We start from the raw sequence: 15959 nt of genomic DNA on the forward strand, positions 1-15959 counted from the left end.
TCTGTGTATGTCCACACATGCTAGGCACACACCTTTACTACTAAGGTACACCCACAGCCCTTAGTTCTATAAAAACTGGTGTAAAATATTTTAATGTGAAATGACTAATTTGGGGGACAAAAATAAGATAATCAAAATGATATAAATTTCTTTAAAAAGGCCAAGCCAAAAACATAAATTATAAAAGCACTAAAATACATTCCTAATTATAAACTGTTAACAAATATTCATCTTAATCAGCACTTAGCATCGGATTTTCAAAGGCTAATTTCTGGAAACAGTAAGTTTCACACATCTTTTGTTTTCTTTCCAATACATTGAAGCTTGTTTATTACAGGGTGGAATTTGGTGGAAGATGGGTTATTTTGGACCAAGTCCAAGGAGATTTAGTTACTGAAAGCACCTCATTATAAGGTGGTCTTACCAATAGGTGATCCACTGGCTCAGATCCCATGAATATTATAACAAGGCTCCATTGTGGAGTCCAGGAAACTGGGAAGCTAATGGTTCCATCAAATGAAACCTTGCGAAACAAAATTTTTTTTTTCTTTTTGAGACATAAAAATCATTTAGGACTTGGGGATCATAAGCCTTGGTCAGTTTTCTAAATTTCCATTTCCTGAAGTGATATTTTTTATGACTCGTAGCTGCACAGATATTTCACGTTAAGGTTTTAGCTTCCTTAAACATTGTCTGATGTGATCTCAGGTTCTTTAAGTTATGAAAAATGTTATTATACTATCCTCACAAAAAATTGACTGTACCTATAAAAAAGAAACTACCAAGAATTCATAAAAATTAAATTCTTGTGTAGCTTATTGAAAAACCTGAGATTAAAAAGAGCACAAATAATTGTGCAATAATCAAATAAGAAAAGAGACTGCCATCACTTACAGGTGACTCCAATTACCAGGCTTTCAAGTGATTTTTATAAGCACTTTGCACAGTCTTATAAGCAGTTTGAGAGAATTCATATTTTGAATGTGCTTTATCATATGAAAATAATAACACAACAAAGTCCCATTGCAGAAAAATATAATACTTTTAAAAATTAAGATCATAAAAATTTTTTAAAATGCCCTGCGTGAATGTAGGTAGTGCCAAACTTAAAACCATGTGATAATAAAATGCATGGGGAGCATAGTAGAGTTCTCATTAACCTTCCATGCCATTCTAGAAAGTTGAACGATTCATCTAAAATTCAAATAGCAAGTCATGAACGTTTAGTCTTTTATATTATGCCTTGCCTCCATGAATAAAGCTCTTTCTCCAATTAGTGGTTTTCCTAACTCCTAGTTGGTATGCAGTATATACTGTCAGCCTTGAATAAATTCAGTATTACATAATTACGTCCCATGCAATGAACGTATAAATTACCTGATAGACAATTCCTAACTTATCTCCAAAAGTTTAAAAATAAATCAGCCAAGGAATGTTTTCTTTGCTTAGTATCACAGTTCTTTACTGTCACTTGATCCATCTATACCCATTTATATGCAATTAGGGAAGGCTTTGTATAAAGCAAAAAGGCACTGTCAGTAGAAGTCTGATCTAATAACTGGAGACTTGCCATGTGCCAGGTATTCTTGTAAATGTTTCTATATATTTTAACTTATTTAACTCTACAACTATCTCTCTTTTTAAAAAAAGATGTTAGAAGTAATTAAAATGGTCTATCTCCTCCTCTATAAAAACCAATAGTTTACTTCCTGGACTACCACCTTTCTCAAAGCTGTGCTCTAAAGAGACCACAAACCTATTTTCAATAGTGATATCATTGAGCACATTTTTAAAAACATCTTTTAAAATTACTAAAATCTTGCGGAATTTCTCTGTGCACATTCTCAATAATGGAATGCTTTGGCGTCAGGGGTATCAGGTTTTGGACAGATTAAAAAATGTTACCTAGGGAAGAGGATAGAACACTAAGATCTGAGTATAAAATAATATGCTTGATACTTTCATATAGTTTACCAATTCTACTAAGGGAAATTTCAAGTTTTCAAAATGTCTCAGTAGCAGCACTGTTAAAATAAGCAGCTCCCTTTCCAAGCTATGATGTACATATTTGTATGTTCCTTAAATGTAGGTAAGTCAGTTCACCTTTTCTATAAAATGATCTGCTTTACTTCAAGCATTTTCTAACATAAGCCAATGAAAACTGACCCAGTAAAATATAGATCTCTTTATTAATTTTGAAAACTAAAAGGTATTCATATTGCTTCATAGTACTAAATTCCTGATCTCACAAATGAAACTAATTCCATGAAAGGCATGGCATTATTACTATGACTTAGCAAAGTAGAGGCAGAGCTGAGTCTCCTGTCTTAAACTTGGTATTCTTTCTACTACCCAAATATCCCTTTTCTTTTTTTCTTCTAGGGCTGGGGATGGAACCTAGGGCCTTGCCCGTGTGAGGAAAGGGCTCTGTCACTGAGCTACATTTCAGCCCCCCGCTACTACCCATTCAAGATCAAAACAGGAGGGGAGAGAAACGTTTTCACTCTCAAAAAAATACAAAATACGTAAATTACCTTCTAATCTAGTGCTTGGTATTTACTACTAAGGAACGAAGGAAAAAATGTTTATACTAGGTGGGATCTAAAATATTCCAATCTACAGATATAGATTATTTAAATTTCTTTCAAGTATGCTTAGTATTGTAATATCCAATACTACAAAAGCAGATAAGCTATATTAAATTTAAATGCTATCAAAATGAAAGCAAACAAATGCATATACATGTTAACTCTGACACACACTTAAATATTATATGGTTTCTCTCACATGAAAAACTATATATATATATAGAGAGAGAGAGAGAGAGAGAACAAAACAAAAGACAGATAATAGAAAAAAAGAGAATGAAAAAAAAAAAGCTAATCCAGTGTGGATAATGTATCTAAAAGTATACCATGACTTAGTACAATTGTCTTACATGTTTTATATGCTCTTTGGCCTAGTAGTCTGGTATATATGATAATTAACTTTATAAGGTCTTATAACGTAAGTAAATGAAATTGATGCTAGAAAAATAAAAGGAGGGAGAAGAGGAGAACTGAAATGTGTTACACACATGTACCAATGCCCTACAGTGAATGCAATCACTATGCGCTGCAAACATGTACTAAGTAAAAAAAAAAAAGTAGTTTATCCAAATGAATGTAAAAAATATCTGATTACTGAGAATTTTGACTTGATAATAACAGACCATACATATCACTTGACCATCTCATAAAAGTTCCATTCTGGCTGGGGATGACTGTATGTAGCTCAGTGATATAGCAACGACTTAGCATGCTTGAGGCCCTGGGTTTGACTTCCAGTAACACACATGCACACATAGAATTCATTTCAAACCACCCAGAAGTTTAAATACCCACTGAACAGCATGTTTCTTAGAAAAAGTGTCTTTTATAACTATTGTTGATTAGATATATAGTTTCATTGTCTAAAACATAAACATATTCAAAATTCACAGAAAGGATTACTGTCTCCAAAGGAACATATTTCAGCTGAAGTTATATATGCAGGTTTGCTTGTTAAATTTATATATGAAGTTTTCTATCTTAATAATCACATAATTCAAGCTCTATGTTAGATCACTTTTGGGGAGTTAGTGCTGGGGACCACTTCGCACTTTTTACTCATAACGATGAACCTAAATAATTAAAATTGGACACCTGGAATATTTCATTTGGCCTTTTATAACTTTATATAATTTTATGACACACTTGATTTTTAACTTTATCAAACAAAAAACCAAAGCAATTTCAAATAAAAATGAGCGAGAGTGGCGGTACATGCCTGTAATTCTAGCACTGTGGGGAGCTGAGGAAGGAGGATCTCAAATCTGAGCCTAGCCTGGACAACTTAGCAAGTCCTTACCTCAAAATAAAAAAGGGCTAGGGAGGTAGCTCAGTGTGAAGGCCCTGGAATCAATCCCCAGTACTGCCATAGGAAAAAAAAAAATGTTTCCTTAATTTTTCTTACTTTAAGGCAGTTCAATAAGGGATTAAATTTTCCAAACTTTGATTTCTTAAAAAAAACCCTTAGACCAACCTGACATAAAAATCTATAGTGAAACATGGTAGAAATGTGACTAGACTCAACAGCTATTAATCTTCATGTATCAGGATAAAAACAAATGGGTGAACAGGGCTATAACTACAAAATATGAAGTTACATGAAACTGGAAGTGCTCTAAGAAACTCTCTTTCAGACTGATTAAAATGTATTTAGTTAAGTAACACTCACAGGAAAATACTTTGTAAGAATTGCTTTATCAAAACACGAGAATAGTAAAACAGTTCTTGAATATAAAATACTTAAAATCTGAAGACACTGAAAAAGTATATCTCAGATTTGTAAAAAAAAAAAGTCATTTATCCAATGTATGAATTACTTACAATAGTTTGACAAAATTTGACATGTTTTTACAGCTTGACAATTAAGTATTATTACCTAACATCGAGAGACACTGCTTAAAGTTCTATTCCATGAATTTTTCCCAGCACCATTTACACATTTTACATTACTATTATCAATTTTTTTTTTCCAATATGCATGATTCTATTCAACTTTGTATTTGTGAAATCCTTAGTTTTTATTTCTCTGAATCCACTCCTTTAATTTCAGAAAGGTCTCTTGCTAAAATGTAAATGACTCATTACTGAGTCTATCAGTTTCTGCTAGCTCAGTTTTTTCTTCATCTGTATCCTCTGGATCATAGAGTTCAGGTGTGAAATAGATAGACTCATCTTCTTCCTCTGTTTCCAAAGCTCTACTTGGACTGGAATGTTTAACTTCTTTGCTTCCAGGAGACAATGCAATATCCACGTCTGGGGTTTCTTCATAGCAGGGCAGTTGTTTTGAGTCATCTTTTTTAGTAAGAGTAGCATCAATCTTTACTGACGACACAGTGCTTTCTGACTGGGAAGATGGCCCAAATGATGTGTTTGTTGTTAGATTTGAGGACTCATGCTTAACAGTGAGTGGCAAAACTGTTTTACTTTCTATTTTTTCTGCTTCAAAAGTGCAAGCACCAGAAGCATAGTTCTCTGATGAATGGAGCTCAGGTACTGCAGTCTGTATTTTACCAGTAAAACACGGCCCCCTCAATTTAAAGCCAGACCAGCTAATTCTTTTTGTTTGTTTGTTGAATGTTGGGCTTGTGGATCTGGAAATCACATTTTCTTCTGCTTTCACTGCCTGGACAGACTCTTCCAATGATCCTGGATCATCTATGAATACAAAAAGTTAAGACCTTTAACTTTCTGTTCCTAGCTAACATTACAAATTATTAGGTTAAAATTTTTATTAGAAATATTAAACCAACTGCGTAGAATACATAGTTTAGAGACTATAACCAGCAATACTGGACTGTCACCTCAGAATCTGAAAGAACAGAATACTAACTCTGGAAGGAATATCGTATCACCAGGGTTTCCTAGCCCAAGTTATAATGCTGCCCAAGAAACTATCAAATTGCACATCAGGGATCTGGAAGAGGAAAAGGGCTGAGTAAAGGAAAGAACAGGCTGAGAAATCTACCTGGAAATCCACTAACTGGTGATTGAGAAGAACTGCCTTAATCGACAAGGAAACTGACAACCATAAGGCTATGTATTTTCTCCAAGTAATACAAGTAGGTAATATGAAGACTTGTTCGCAAACCTAGGTTTCTGGTACAATAGCCTTGAATTCACTATGACTTTTATTTAGGAGCATAGACCATAGAATAAATGTTTAAAAATAGACATATAAGTTAAAACCTTAAAATTATATCCAATAACCAGAGTTTGGCAAACATTTTCTTCTACAGTCCAGATAGCAAATATATTAGGCTTTGAGGGCCAAATTGTCTCTGTTGCAACTACTCAGTTATGCTCCTCCAGTGCAATACATAAAACGGTTCAACTTTGTTGTTTGGAATATGTAAGGTAAGTCCCTTAAACTTTACGATGCTCTGATATTAACCAATTTACTTGAGCTTTACAACCAAACCTGGAGGAATTGCTGGTCGGTATTTGTTTTTTTAGATTATGATTCAAAAGCACTTTTTAATATTTATATTGAGACAAGGTCTCACTGAATTGCCCAGGTGGCCTTAAACTTGTAGTCCTCCTGCCTCAGCCTTCCAAGTAGCCAGGATTACAGATGTGTGCACCAAACCTGGCTATAATACTTTAGTACAAACCAATATACTTAAAGGAAGTAACCTTCATAATATAAATATCATTTCACTACTATATAATGATTGCTCTATCCAATGTAAATGGGCAGGACTTTTCATACTTTTTTCCTTTCTGGAGATGATGTCATTAGGTAGAGATGGATTTTTAGTAATCATTTTAGGACACTGTAGTTCCTGGACACACATTTTTGCTTCATCTTCCCTAGGATTTCCTGGAGATAGATGACTTGCTGCTTCCAACAAACAAGTAGGGGTACTGTCCTGCAAAGAGGCCACTTCAAGAGCAGACGCACTGTCTTGAGTACATTTTCTGTCCTTTTTGGATACACCCATGACTTTCTGGTGCTTTTTGGAAAACTCAGCCAAGGACTCCAGGGCACTTTCAAAGGTTGAATGGTGCTGAATCTGCTGTCTTACCCATTTAGAAAGTCCTAAAGAAAAAGGAAACCCAGAGGAATATTTGGTTATTCAGTTACTAAGGTCCTGAGACAAAACATACTTTTTCTAATGAAGGCATCTAATTTGTATTTGAATATACAGAATAGTTATGGAGAATATGCACAAAACCTATCATTAGGTTAAAAATATTAAGAGTCACAATGCAGTTAATAAACCTACTCCCCACAACACGAGCGGTTAGCAATATGGTACGCTGTAGCACATCGTGGTTTACCGTCGTGATTACCTGGCTGACGAGGAGCTGCAGCTCGCTGCTGCTGCTCAGCACTCTCAGTGTTATCCCTTGTGTCAGCAGCCAGGAAAATATCAAAATCAAAATCTGAAATGTGGTTTCTGCTAACTGTATGTTGCTTTTGCACTATTGTAAAGTTGAAAAACTACAAGTTCAACCATTGTTAGCTGGAAAGGTTTGTATTCCCTAGTTGAGAATAACTGGGGGAAAATGGCAGATTTAATTTCATCATTACACTATTCCTCACAATTGCTTACACTTTTCACACAGGGAAGCTATAAGTTGTAAATAATACAACCTTCCATTCCAATGTTCTAAATTTGGCTCCATTTCTAAAAAATAAATTCAAGAGTCTAGTCTTAAAGGTTTTCACATGACTGTTCCTCTCCTCTACCAATATCAAATACTTCACAAACTATTCCAAAGATGAAAGAAATAACACTCTCTTGTGGGCAAATCATGTCCTACCCAAATTTTTACTATACAGTTTTAAACATACATAAATAAAATAAAGGCTATGATTTGACCTGTGACATTTGGATACTGTAAAAATCAACCATATTAAAAGTATAAGGTATTTTATATTATGACTCACTTCACAATTCAAAATATTTAGATTTTTACAAAATAAATATTCCCTGACTAATGCCATTAAAACAAATATCTTTTGGAGCAAGTAGTTTTAAAAGTTATCATGGTACTATAAGTTCCAAGAAAAATAAGATTTCAAGCAACCTAAATTGTTATACTTTATTTGAAAAACGTTTCTTTAGATTTTTAATGGAATTCTTCTATAAATTCTCTACTTATGAAAATTTAAACACAAAATATTGCTGAAAAATGTTTTGCTAATAGTAACAAAATAAGAAAACATTTTACATTTTACGAATGCCAGAAAAATACAACTATTTAGAAATATTGGAAAATATTTAATTCTAAAAATCAAAAATTAGAACTCAGGTAAAATTTAAGCTCTAGATTTCAAAAATTTTAAAAAACTGAACAAGCATTTTTCTTATATTTATTTTGTTTGCCTGGCGAAAATGTACCACATAAAAATGTGAAATTATCTAAAACTGAAAAACTTTAGTATTATAATTACATTTTCATTCTGACCTTTCATAATCAAAGAAAACCTTTTTAGTATAAGGTGTCATTGTTTGAGCCAGGCATGGTGGTGCATGCCTATAATCCCAGACTCATGAGGCTGAGGCAGGAGGATTGTTGCGAGTTCAAGACCAGCCTGGGCTACAAAGTGAGCTCAATGCCAGCCTGAATTGCAAAGCGAGACTATCTCAAAACGACAAAAAAAAAATTTTAAAAAAAAGATGTTATTGTTTGCTTTTGAGAACTTGAAAGGATCTGAGCTCCACCTGCTGACTAAACACCAGCACTTAACATTTTTGCTTTTATTTACTGCTTGACCTAAGCCATTGCTTGCTTTACATGAAAAGATAAGAAAAAAAAATGAAGCAAGCAAAATTTTCTGCTTTAATCTTGACAGTTAAGTTTTACTATCACACCAAATATAGTAATTAGACTGAAGTGGAAAATGCAGGGTCCATGCCCAGAGACAGCTAATCTGAAACCAATTTAAAATTTAATTAAAATTTACAGTATAATTAACTTTTTAGCTTCAAGGTAATAATAAATATGCAAGTATAGCCCACAGCTCTTTGATAACGTGGATTCCTGGTATTGTTTCTGGAAGGACCATGTCACTGGCGGGTGAAAATCAAAGGCACATAATATTTATTGAGTTGGGTTGGGGAAAATGACCATCTACTTGATCCTGCTGCAGTGGTGCTTTATGTCCTTTCAGAAAATACTAGTTGTGACTACCATAAACTCTAAAACATCTGAAGCATCTCTAAAGAAACAAGCAAATAAATACAACAAACTTCAACATAACCCAAAGTGAAAAATCACTAGGCAACCAAAAGAGATGTGTTTTTTTACTTAAATGTAAAAATTTGGTATTTCTTCAAAAATTAATTTCTTTGAAGAACTTTTCCCTTGACCATGGTAAATAAAATATTAATATATTATTGAATTATATCTTACATTCTTTGTGATTGAAAAATCCTTGTCTATTTAATCTTTGATAACTAAACAAATTCTCATTTATAAAGAATTTTTATAACTGTGAACACATAAGAGCTAAAGAACTAGATTTCTAGTCAATGGTAATGATTCATGTTTGCTCTAATAATTCAAATTTGCTAATTATCTTTAAAAATAGATGCCATTAAATACGAAAGATTTAAGGTGGTGGAAAAGGAAGCCCCAGACCCACCTTCTTGCTATGAAGAAATGGATTCACTATATGGACCAAATCCCTTTATGAGAAATCCAGAAATCTGTTAAGAGCAGGCTAGCACAAAACCAGCTGTATCAACGCAAGCGAGAAATTTTGTGGCACCTTCTCACTATAATCCTTACACTGGAACAGTGCCACATGATTGAGAGTAAAGTTCCAGCTTCTGCTTTTCCCCGTGGAGAAAACAGAAGGCTGGAGTATATGCCCAAAGCCTTGACTTCTGGAAGAGGCTATGCAGGGCACCTGCTTTTCTGTCTTGTCCTTCTTGAGATGCTGACATGATCTAGGCTACTCTACACGTCCAGGGGCCACTGAGAACAAAAGAGCGACGCAGCTCAGTGCTGCTCCAGAGGAACCATGGTTCAAGAAAAAAAGTGTGACGATAAAGCTCAGTGGCTACTTCAGAAGGAAGAAAGAGATGAGTGTCCCGTGCCTTGGCTTTTCAATAAGCTACCTAGGGGCTGGGTCATGCAACACTGATCAGCCCTGGCATGCTTTACGTGTCTGGACAGTGTGCAGAGCTGAAGAGCTGAGGAGTACGCTGTTGCTTTAGAGACCCCACAACACAGAAGAGTATAATGTCCCAAGAGAAAAACCCCTTCAATTAAGAATCTAATGTGTTATTACAGGTATACATTCCCTAGGATGAATGTGACCAATATGTATGACAAATACGTACTAATAAGCAGAATAAAAGTTTAAAAATCTGTAAACGTCAATCCAGGGAGGTAGAGCCACAGTAAACCTGAGACTCCCAGAACGTGGAGCAGGGCCTTTGAGTGAAAGTCTTCTCTTGTGTGAAGACAGTACGTAGACACTGTGAGAAGGGATGGTTTTTTCAAATGTGTAGATTCCATCACATCGTTAGAGGGAATAAAAAGAAATAGGAGAAACAGCCTATTCAAAGCCTGTTCAAAGGAACAAGGTAAATCTCCAGAAATTAACCCTAAAGGAATGGAGGTATGTGAATTACCTAACAAAAGATTTGAAAAAACTACCAAAAGGATGCTCATGAGCTCAATAAAATGACACAGAAAATAATTGTTTTTTCAGCAAAAACAGAATAAAGAACTAAACTGTTCAGCTGAAAAATGAAGTAACAACTGAAAAATTCACTCAAAGGGCTCAACAGCAGATCTGACTAAACAAAAGAAACAGTGACCTCTTAAAACAGATCATTTCAAATTATCTAGTCAGAGGTGCAAAAAGGACACTCCCCTCCCCTCAAAAAAGCCCTGAAAAGCAAAAAAAGTGAAGAAAGCCTAAGAGTTATGGGATACCATCAACCAAGGCAATATACATAGTCTGAGAATTTAGAAAAGGAAAGGAGCTTATTTATAGAAATAATAAGGAAAACCTTCCCAAAACTGAGAAAAAAACCTGACATCCAGATTCAAGATGACAAATCCAAACAGGATGATCTCAGAAGTCAGTATTAAGATACATTATAACTGAACGGTCCGATCACATATTACCAAAAGGGATTAATCCCTTGAATGCAGGAATAATTCAGAAAACAAAAATCAATGTGATATACCACATTAAGAGAACGAAGGACAAAGATTCTAAGATGATTCAACATAGAAAAAGCATTTGACAAAATTCAACATTTTTTGATGATGAAACTCTGAACAAATGAAAAGTGGAAGGAAATTACCTCAACATATATATCAAAGGCCCACAGTTAATGTCATAAGTGATAGGGGAACCAGATGGGGGAAGGGGAGGGAAGGAAGGGGGTTAAAAAAAAGCAGTAATATGTACATGTAACCACCCCCCAAGATGACCATAAACTGCATGAACTGCAAACATGTACTAATAAAATTAAATTAAATTGAAAAAAAACCAATGCTAGTAACACAGGCTATCCACATACAATAGAACAAAATTAGATCTTTACCATATACAGTACACAAAATTTTACTAAAAATATATTCAAGACTTAAATCTCAATCTGTAGAAGAGAACACAGGGAAGAGCTTAATATTGGCCTTGGTAAATATATATTGGTTCAGAATTACCCTATGACCCAGAAATCCTGTCTTTGCGTTTTCACTGTAGCTTAAAAAAAAAAAAATGGCATGAGATCTGCCTTAATTTTGTAAGTGTACAGTGTAATACTGTTAACTATATGGACAACTGAAACAAGGATTTGGAAGCGATATCTGTACTCCCACGTTCATTATAGTATTGTTTCCAATTTCCAACAGATAGAAATAACTTAAATGTCTATTTACAGATGAACAGACAAAATATGGTATGTATATACCATGAAATTTTACTCAACTCTAGAAAAGAAGAAAATCCTGTCAGCTATTTCAACATGGATGAACCTTAAAGACCATATGTTTAGTGACAGCAATGCAAATGTTGTCTGATTCAACTTATACGAGATATCTGAAGTAGTCAAACTCAAAGAAGCAGAAAGAACAGAGGTGGCTACTAGGGTATGGAGGAGGCGGGCAAAGAGGTACTGCTGCTCAATCAGTATAAAGTTCAGTTATGCAAGATTAAAAACTTTAAGTGACCTGGCATACAATTGTCCATGTAGTACTGTATACTTACAAAGTCAAGAAGGCAGATTTCATGTCATATGTTTTTTGTTTGTAAACTACAATGAAAACACAAAAGATAGTCACCAGCTCTTACTCTAAATCCAGCTGGCAATCTTACCAGATATATAGCGACTTGGGTTATTCCTGAAGCGATCATCCACTAGAATAAGAGCTCCCCAGTCATTTTTGTGTCGAATACACCTACCAAAAAATAGGGGAAAATAAAAAATACATACATCGAATATAAAAGTCAGGTTTCTGAGGGACAGACAGAAAATTACAAAAATTAATGATGCACCAGTTACATGCTCCTATAATCAATTTGAGAAGTTATAGAAACTACCCAATCTAATGTACCAGAGGAGGTATACAAAAAATTCTCTACATTTGACAAGTACTGAAATTCTTATCCAATATGTTATGTACATTCTGTTTTGAAATCTAGAAAATTATAGAAAACGTTTTCCAAGACCTTCTTCCTTAACTACCTAGACCAGTTTTTAACTTTAAGTGTTTTAAATAATTTCAGGTTTTATGTAGCTGTCTTCTGAACAGTCTGACAACAGGTTTTTAAAAAATCATGAATGTTTCATTTGCTCAAAAAATTTTTTTACAATGTAATTAATATAATCATGTAGTTTTTCTTATTTTACCTCTTACATGGTAAATTACATAGGTCAATTCAAATACTGAACCAGCCTTGCATTCCTAGTATAACCTCATATGCTCATGACACATTACTGTTTTTATGGACAGTCACATTCAATTTATTAGTATTTTTCAAAACGTTTGTTTTAAAAAGTTTAAAAAATTTTAAATGTATAAGAGGTTTAATATATTTACAACTCTATACAACATAAACCACTACCTATTGCAGTTTTCATTGTCCTAAAAAAGTAACCCTGTGTGCATCAGCAGTCACTCCACGTTATCCCAATTATTCTCCATTACCTCTGGCTATCACTAATATACTCCATTACCTCTGGCTACCACTAATATACCCTGCAGATTTGCCTAGTCCAGAAATTTCATTTAACTGGAATCATAAAATGTGACATTTTGTATCTGATTTATTTTACTTAGCATGATGTTTTCCAGTTTCACTCATATCATGTATCAATACTTCATTCCTTTTTTAAAATGACTAAATAAAGTTCCTTTATATGGATATATGACATTTTGCTTTCTCATTCAAGTCAGTGGACATTTGCATAATTTCTACTTTTTGTATCATTACAAATAATGTGGCTATAAACATTTGTGTACAAGTTACTACATGAATACATTATTTTCGATTCTCTTAGGTATGTACACAGGAGTGAAAAGCCTGGGTCATATGATAACTATGTTTAACTTTTTTTTTTTTTGGTTTTTCTCTGGTACTGGGAACAGAACTCACGACCTTGCTATGTTTAACTTTTTGAGGAACTACTACACTGTTTTCCAAAGCAGCTGCAAAATTTACATTATCATCACTATGGATGAGGGTTCCAGTATCAGTATCCTTACCAACATCTGTTATTGTACATCTTTTAAAAAAAATTATAATAAAATGGTATTTCATTATGGTTTTGATTTATATTTCCCTATTGACCAGTAACTCAAGCATTATTTTATGTATTTACTGCCTATTTGTATATTTCTTTTTGGAGAAGTGTCTACTCAATGTACTGGTCCACTTTTTAATTGTATATATATTTTTTTACTGTTAAGTTATAAGAGTTTTTTTAAATATAGTCTAGATACTGGATCCTGATATGCATGATTTGCAAATATTCCTTAATACTATCCTTTCAAAAACAAAAGCTTAAACTTTAGGAAAATTTAACCTTGGAGGAAGACTTTCAATTTTTCATATTCAAGTGTGATGTCAGCTATAGGTTTATTGTAGACCTCTTTATTAAAGTGAAGAAAGTAACCTTATATTCCTATATGCTGCAAAGCCTAAAATATATACTGTCTGTTTCTTTAAAGTTCTTTACCCTGTTTTTGTTTGCTCTGTTAGAATTGTTTTGCCATAGTTTTGGGCTGTTTTTCATGCCAGAGACATCTGACTACTTAGCAAAGACTCTGCACTTAAGAGTACGTCACTAAGATACTGGCTGGTAGCTCTGAACATAAGAAGAAAGCTCATAGGCTGGGAGGTTTCGCTGAAGGGTAATTTGGAAGCAATAGGACCACGCTGCAGGCAGTTCTATGGAGTAGTCAGTTTCCCTAAAAAGGAACACGACATATTTAGGTCTAGGAGATATGACTAATTGTTAGCCTACACAGAGCTGAGAACAAGGAAATGGAGTTCTCACAGTCAGTATATAGAATTTCCATACATAGTATGTATCAACCCCCATCTTTGATACTTCCTTAGGTCTGGAATGACACAGACTCTTTTGTTCAGTCTTTGAAGAAGTAAATCTGGGTGGAGAAAGGGCTGTCCATGGGCTTCTTCTAACTAACCTTTCAGCCAATACTCATGTTTTTAATCTTACTTTCCCTGACACCTTAGAGTGCCGGAAGTCCTAAACTTTTCTAAGAATGAACCTGGAGGGTTTTTAAGTTTCATCTCTATAGATTTAAATTTCAGCTTTCTCTTGGGTGCTAGGTCATCCAGTCACTCAACTGTTTTCCAGTATTCAAACTTCAATGACATCTTTTGTCTGCTACTGTCTCTCCTCTCACTCTGTAACGTTTTAGGTTTGACTTTTTATTCCTTTACTGTCATGGGTTGTTTTTTTTTTTGTTTTTTTTTTGGTCTCTTTGAGACAGGGTCTCATTATGCAGTTCATGTTGGCCTTGAGCTCACTTTGTGGCCCAGGCTGGTCTCAAACTCACAGCAAGCCTCCAACCTTAGCCTCCCCAGTGCTGGGATTACAGGTGTGTGCCACCATGCCCGGCTTGTCATGGGATTTTGAGTGAAAAAAGAGTAACATAAATGTTCAATTTTTTCACAAAGACTTTAAAAATGTAAATTTCACATGATATTGTTTTTTGATATTTTTAAAAGTACACTGTAGGTTCCAAGGCAATAGATCAAGTAACATTAGACAGGATAGAAAGAAGATAAATATTGTCAATGCTATGAAAGAGTGCTTAAAATCAATGCAAAGTCAGGATGTCACGCTATTTTGTGTTCACTTTGATTTGTATTTATAGTGTCCTATGTTTGAGGTATTGAAGTTAACAAAACAGTGAAATGAAAAATATTTCATCTTTTTTTCCCATCATTTTCCTATTGCTTAAAAGAATTATGCCTACTTAAGATTATACTTTTAGTAAAGTAGACTGGTGAGAAACCTCATACTGTAATTATAACATGGTTGCAAAACCATCTGGTATGTTTCTGAAGCCTGTTAATGTATTTCATGGACTTATATTAAATATTCTAATAATCCCATGAAGGCCTTAAAAAAAGATAAGATTGAAATATTCAATTAATTTCTGCTTAGTTTAGATTTTCTAGATATACTCGTTATAAGAAGGGTGTCTCAAAGGATAACCATCTTTTCTGGTTTTTGTTGTTGGTTGTTTGTTTGTTTTTTTAAGACAGGGCCTCACTATGTAGTTCAGGCTGACCTTAAACTTTCTATGTACCCAGGCTGGCTTTGAACTTGCAGTGATCCTCCTGCCTTAGCTTCCTGAGTGCTGGGATCACAGGTGTGTGCCACCATGCCCGGCTGATAAGCGCCATTTCTATCAATTAACACGCATTATGAATTTCTTAAATGATTCACTTGAATATTTAAAAATTTTCAAAATCTTAATTATTAAAAGGATATACTCCTTTGTAACAATTGCTACTTGTTGATACTATTTATTGAAAATCAGTAAAATGACAACTGGGTTCTCTATTTAAAAAATAAAAAACAAACAGTACAGTTTAATACATCATATAACTAATGTATGTTTTTTATGTGACCCTAAAAAAGTATGTTTTGAAGTTCAAGAAGCTCTCTGACAACACTGAACTTAGCACTTTTTACTAATCCCACAAGCATTTCTGAAGCATGTGTATACCAAGGTGAGACATGGCTGCTGACGAGGCAAAACTGTGTAACATGCACACAGGGAAGAAAACATAAATAGGCTATTACATTACAGTAAGGCATGTGTCGTAATTGAGGTAACATGTAAAATGCTATGGATTTACTAAGGCGTAAATAACTACAGTGAAAGAAATAAAAGTCATGATGTTCAACTAGG

The 15959-nt window shown here is 34.1% G+C and overlaps 1 protein-coding gene across 1 annotated transcript in view; it reads right to left on the reverse strand.

Annotated features, from left to right (window-relative positions):
* Nucleotides 1-4264: 4264 nt before the first annotated feature.
* Brip1 (BRCA1 interacting protein C-terminal helicase 1) overlaps nt 4265-15959 on the reverse strand; it is a 114777-nt gene continuing 103082 nt past the window's right edge. The window contains 5 exon segments of the mRNA XM_013519414.1: nt 4265-4618; nt 4621-4662; nt 4665-5243; nt 6298-6627; nt 11881-11963. Coding sequence (XP_013374868.1) covers nt 4530-4618; nt 4621-4662; nt 4665-5243; nt 6298-6627; nt 11881-11963 — 1123 coding nt within the window. The 3' untranslated portion in view covers nt 4265-4529.

This window comes from Chinchilla lanigera, unplaced genomic scaffold, assembly GCF_000276665.1.
Source record: "Chinchilla lanigera isolate Chin_1 unplaced genomic scaffold, ChiLan1.0 scaffold00050, whole genome shotgun sequence".
Taxonomy (NCBI): Eukaryota; Metazoa; Chordata; class Mammalia; order Rodentia; family Chinchillidae; genus Chinchilla; species Chinchilla lanigera.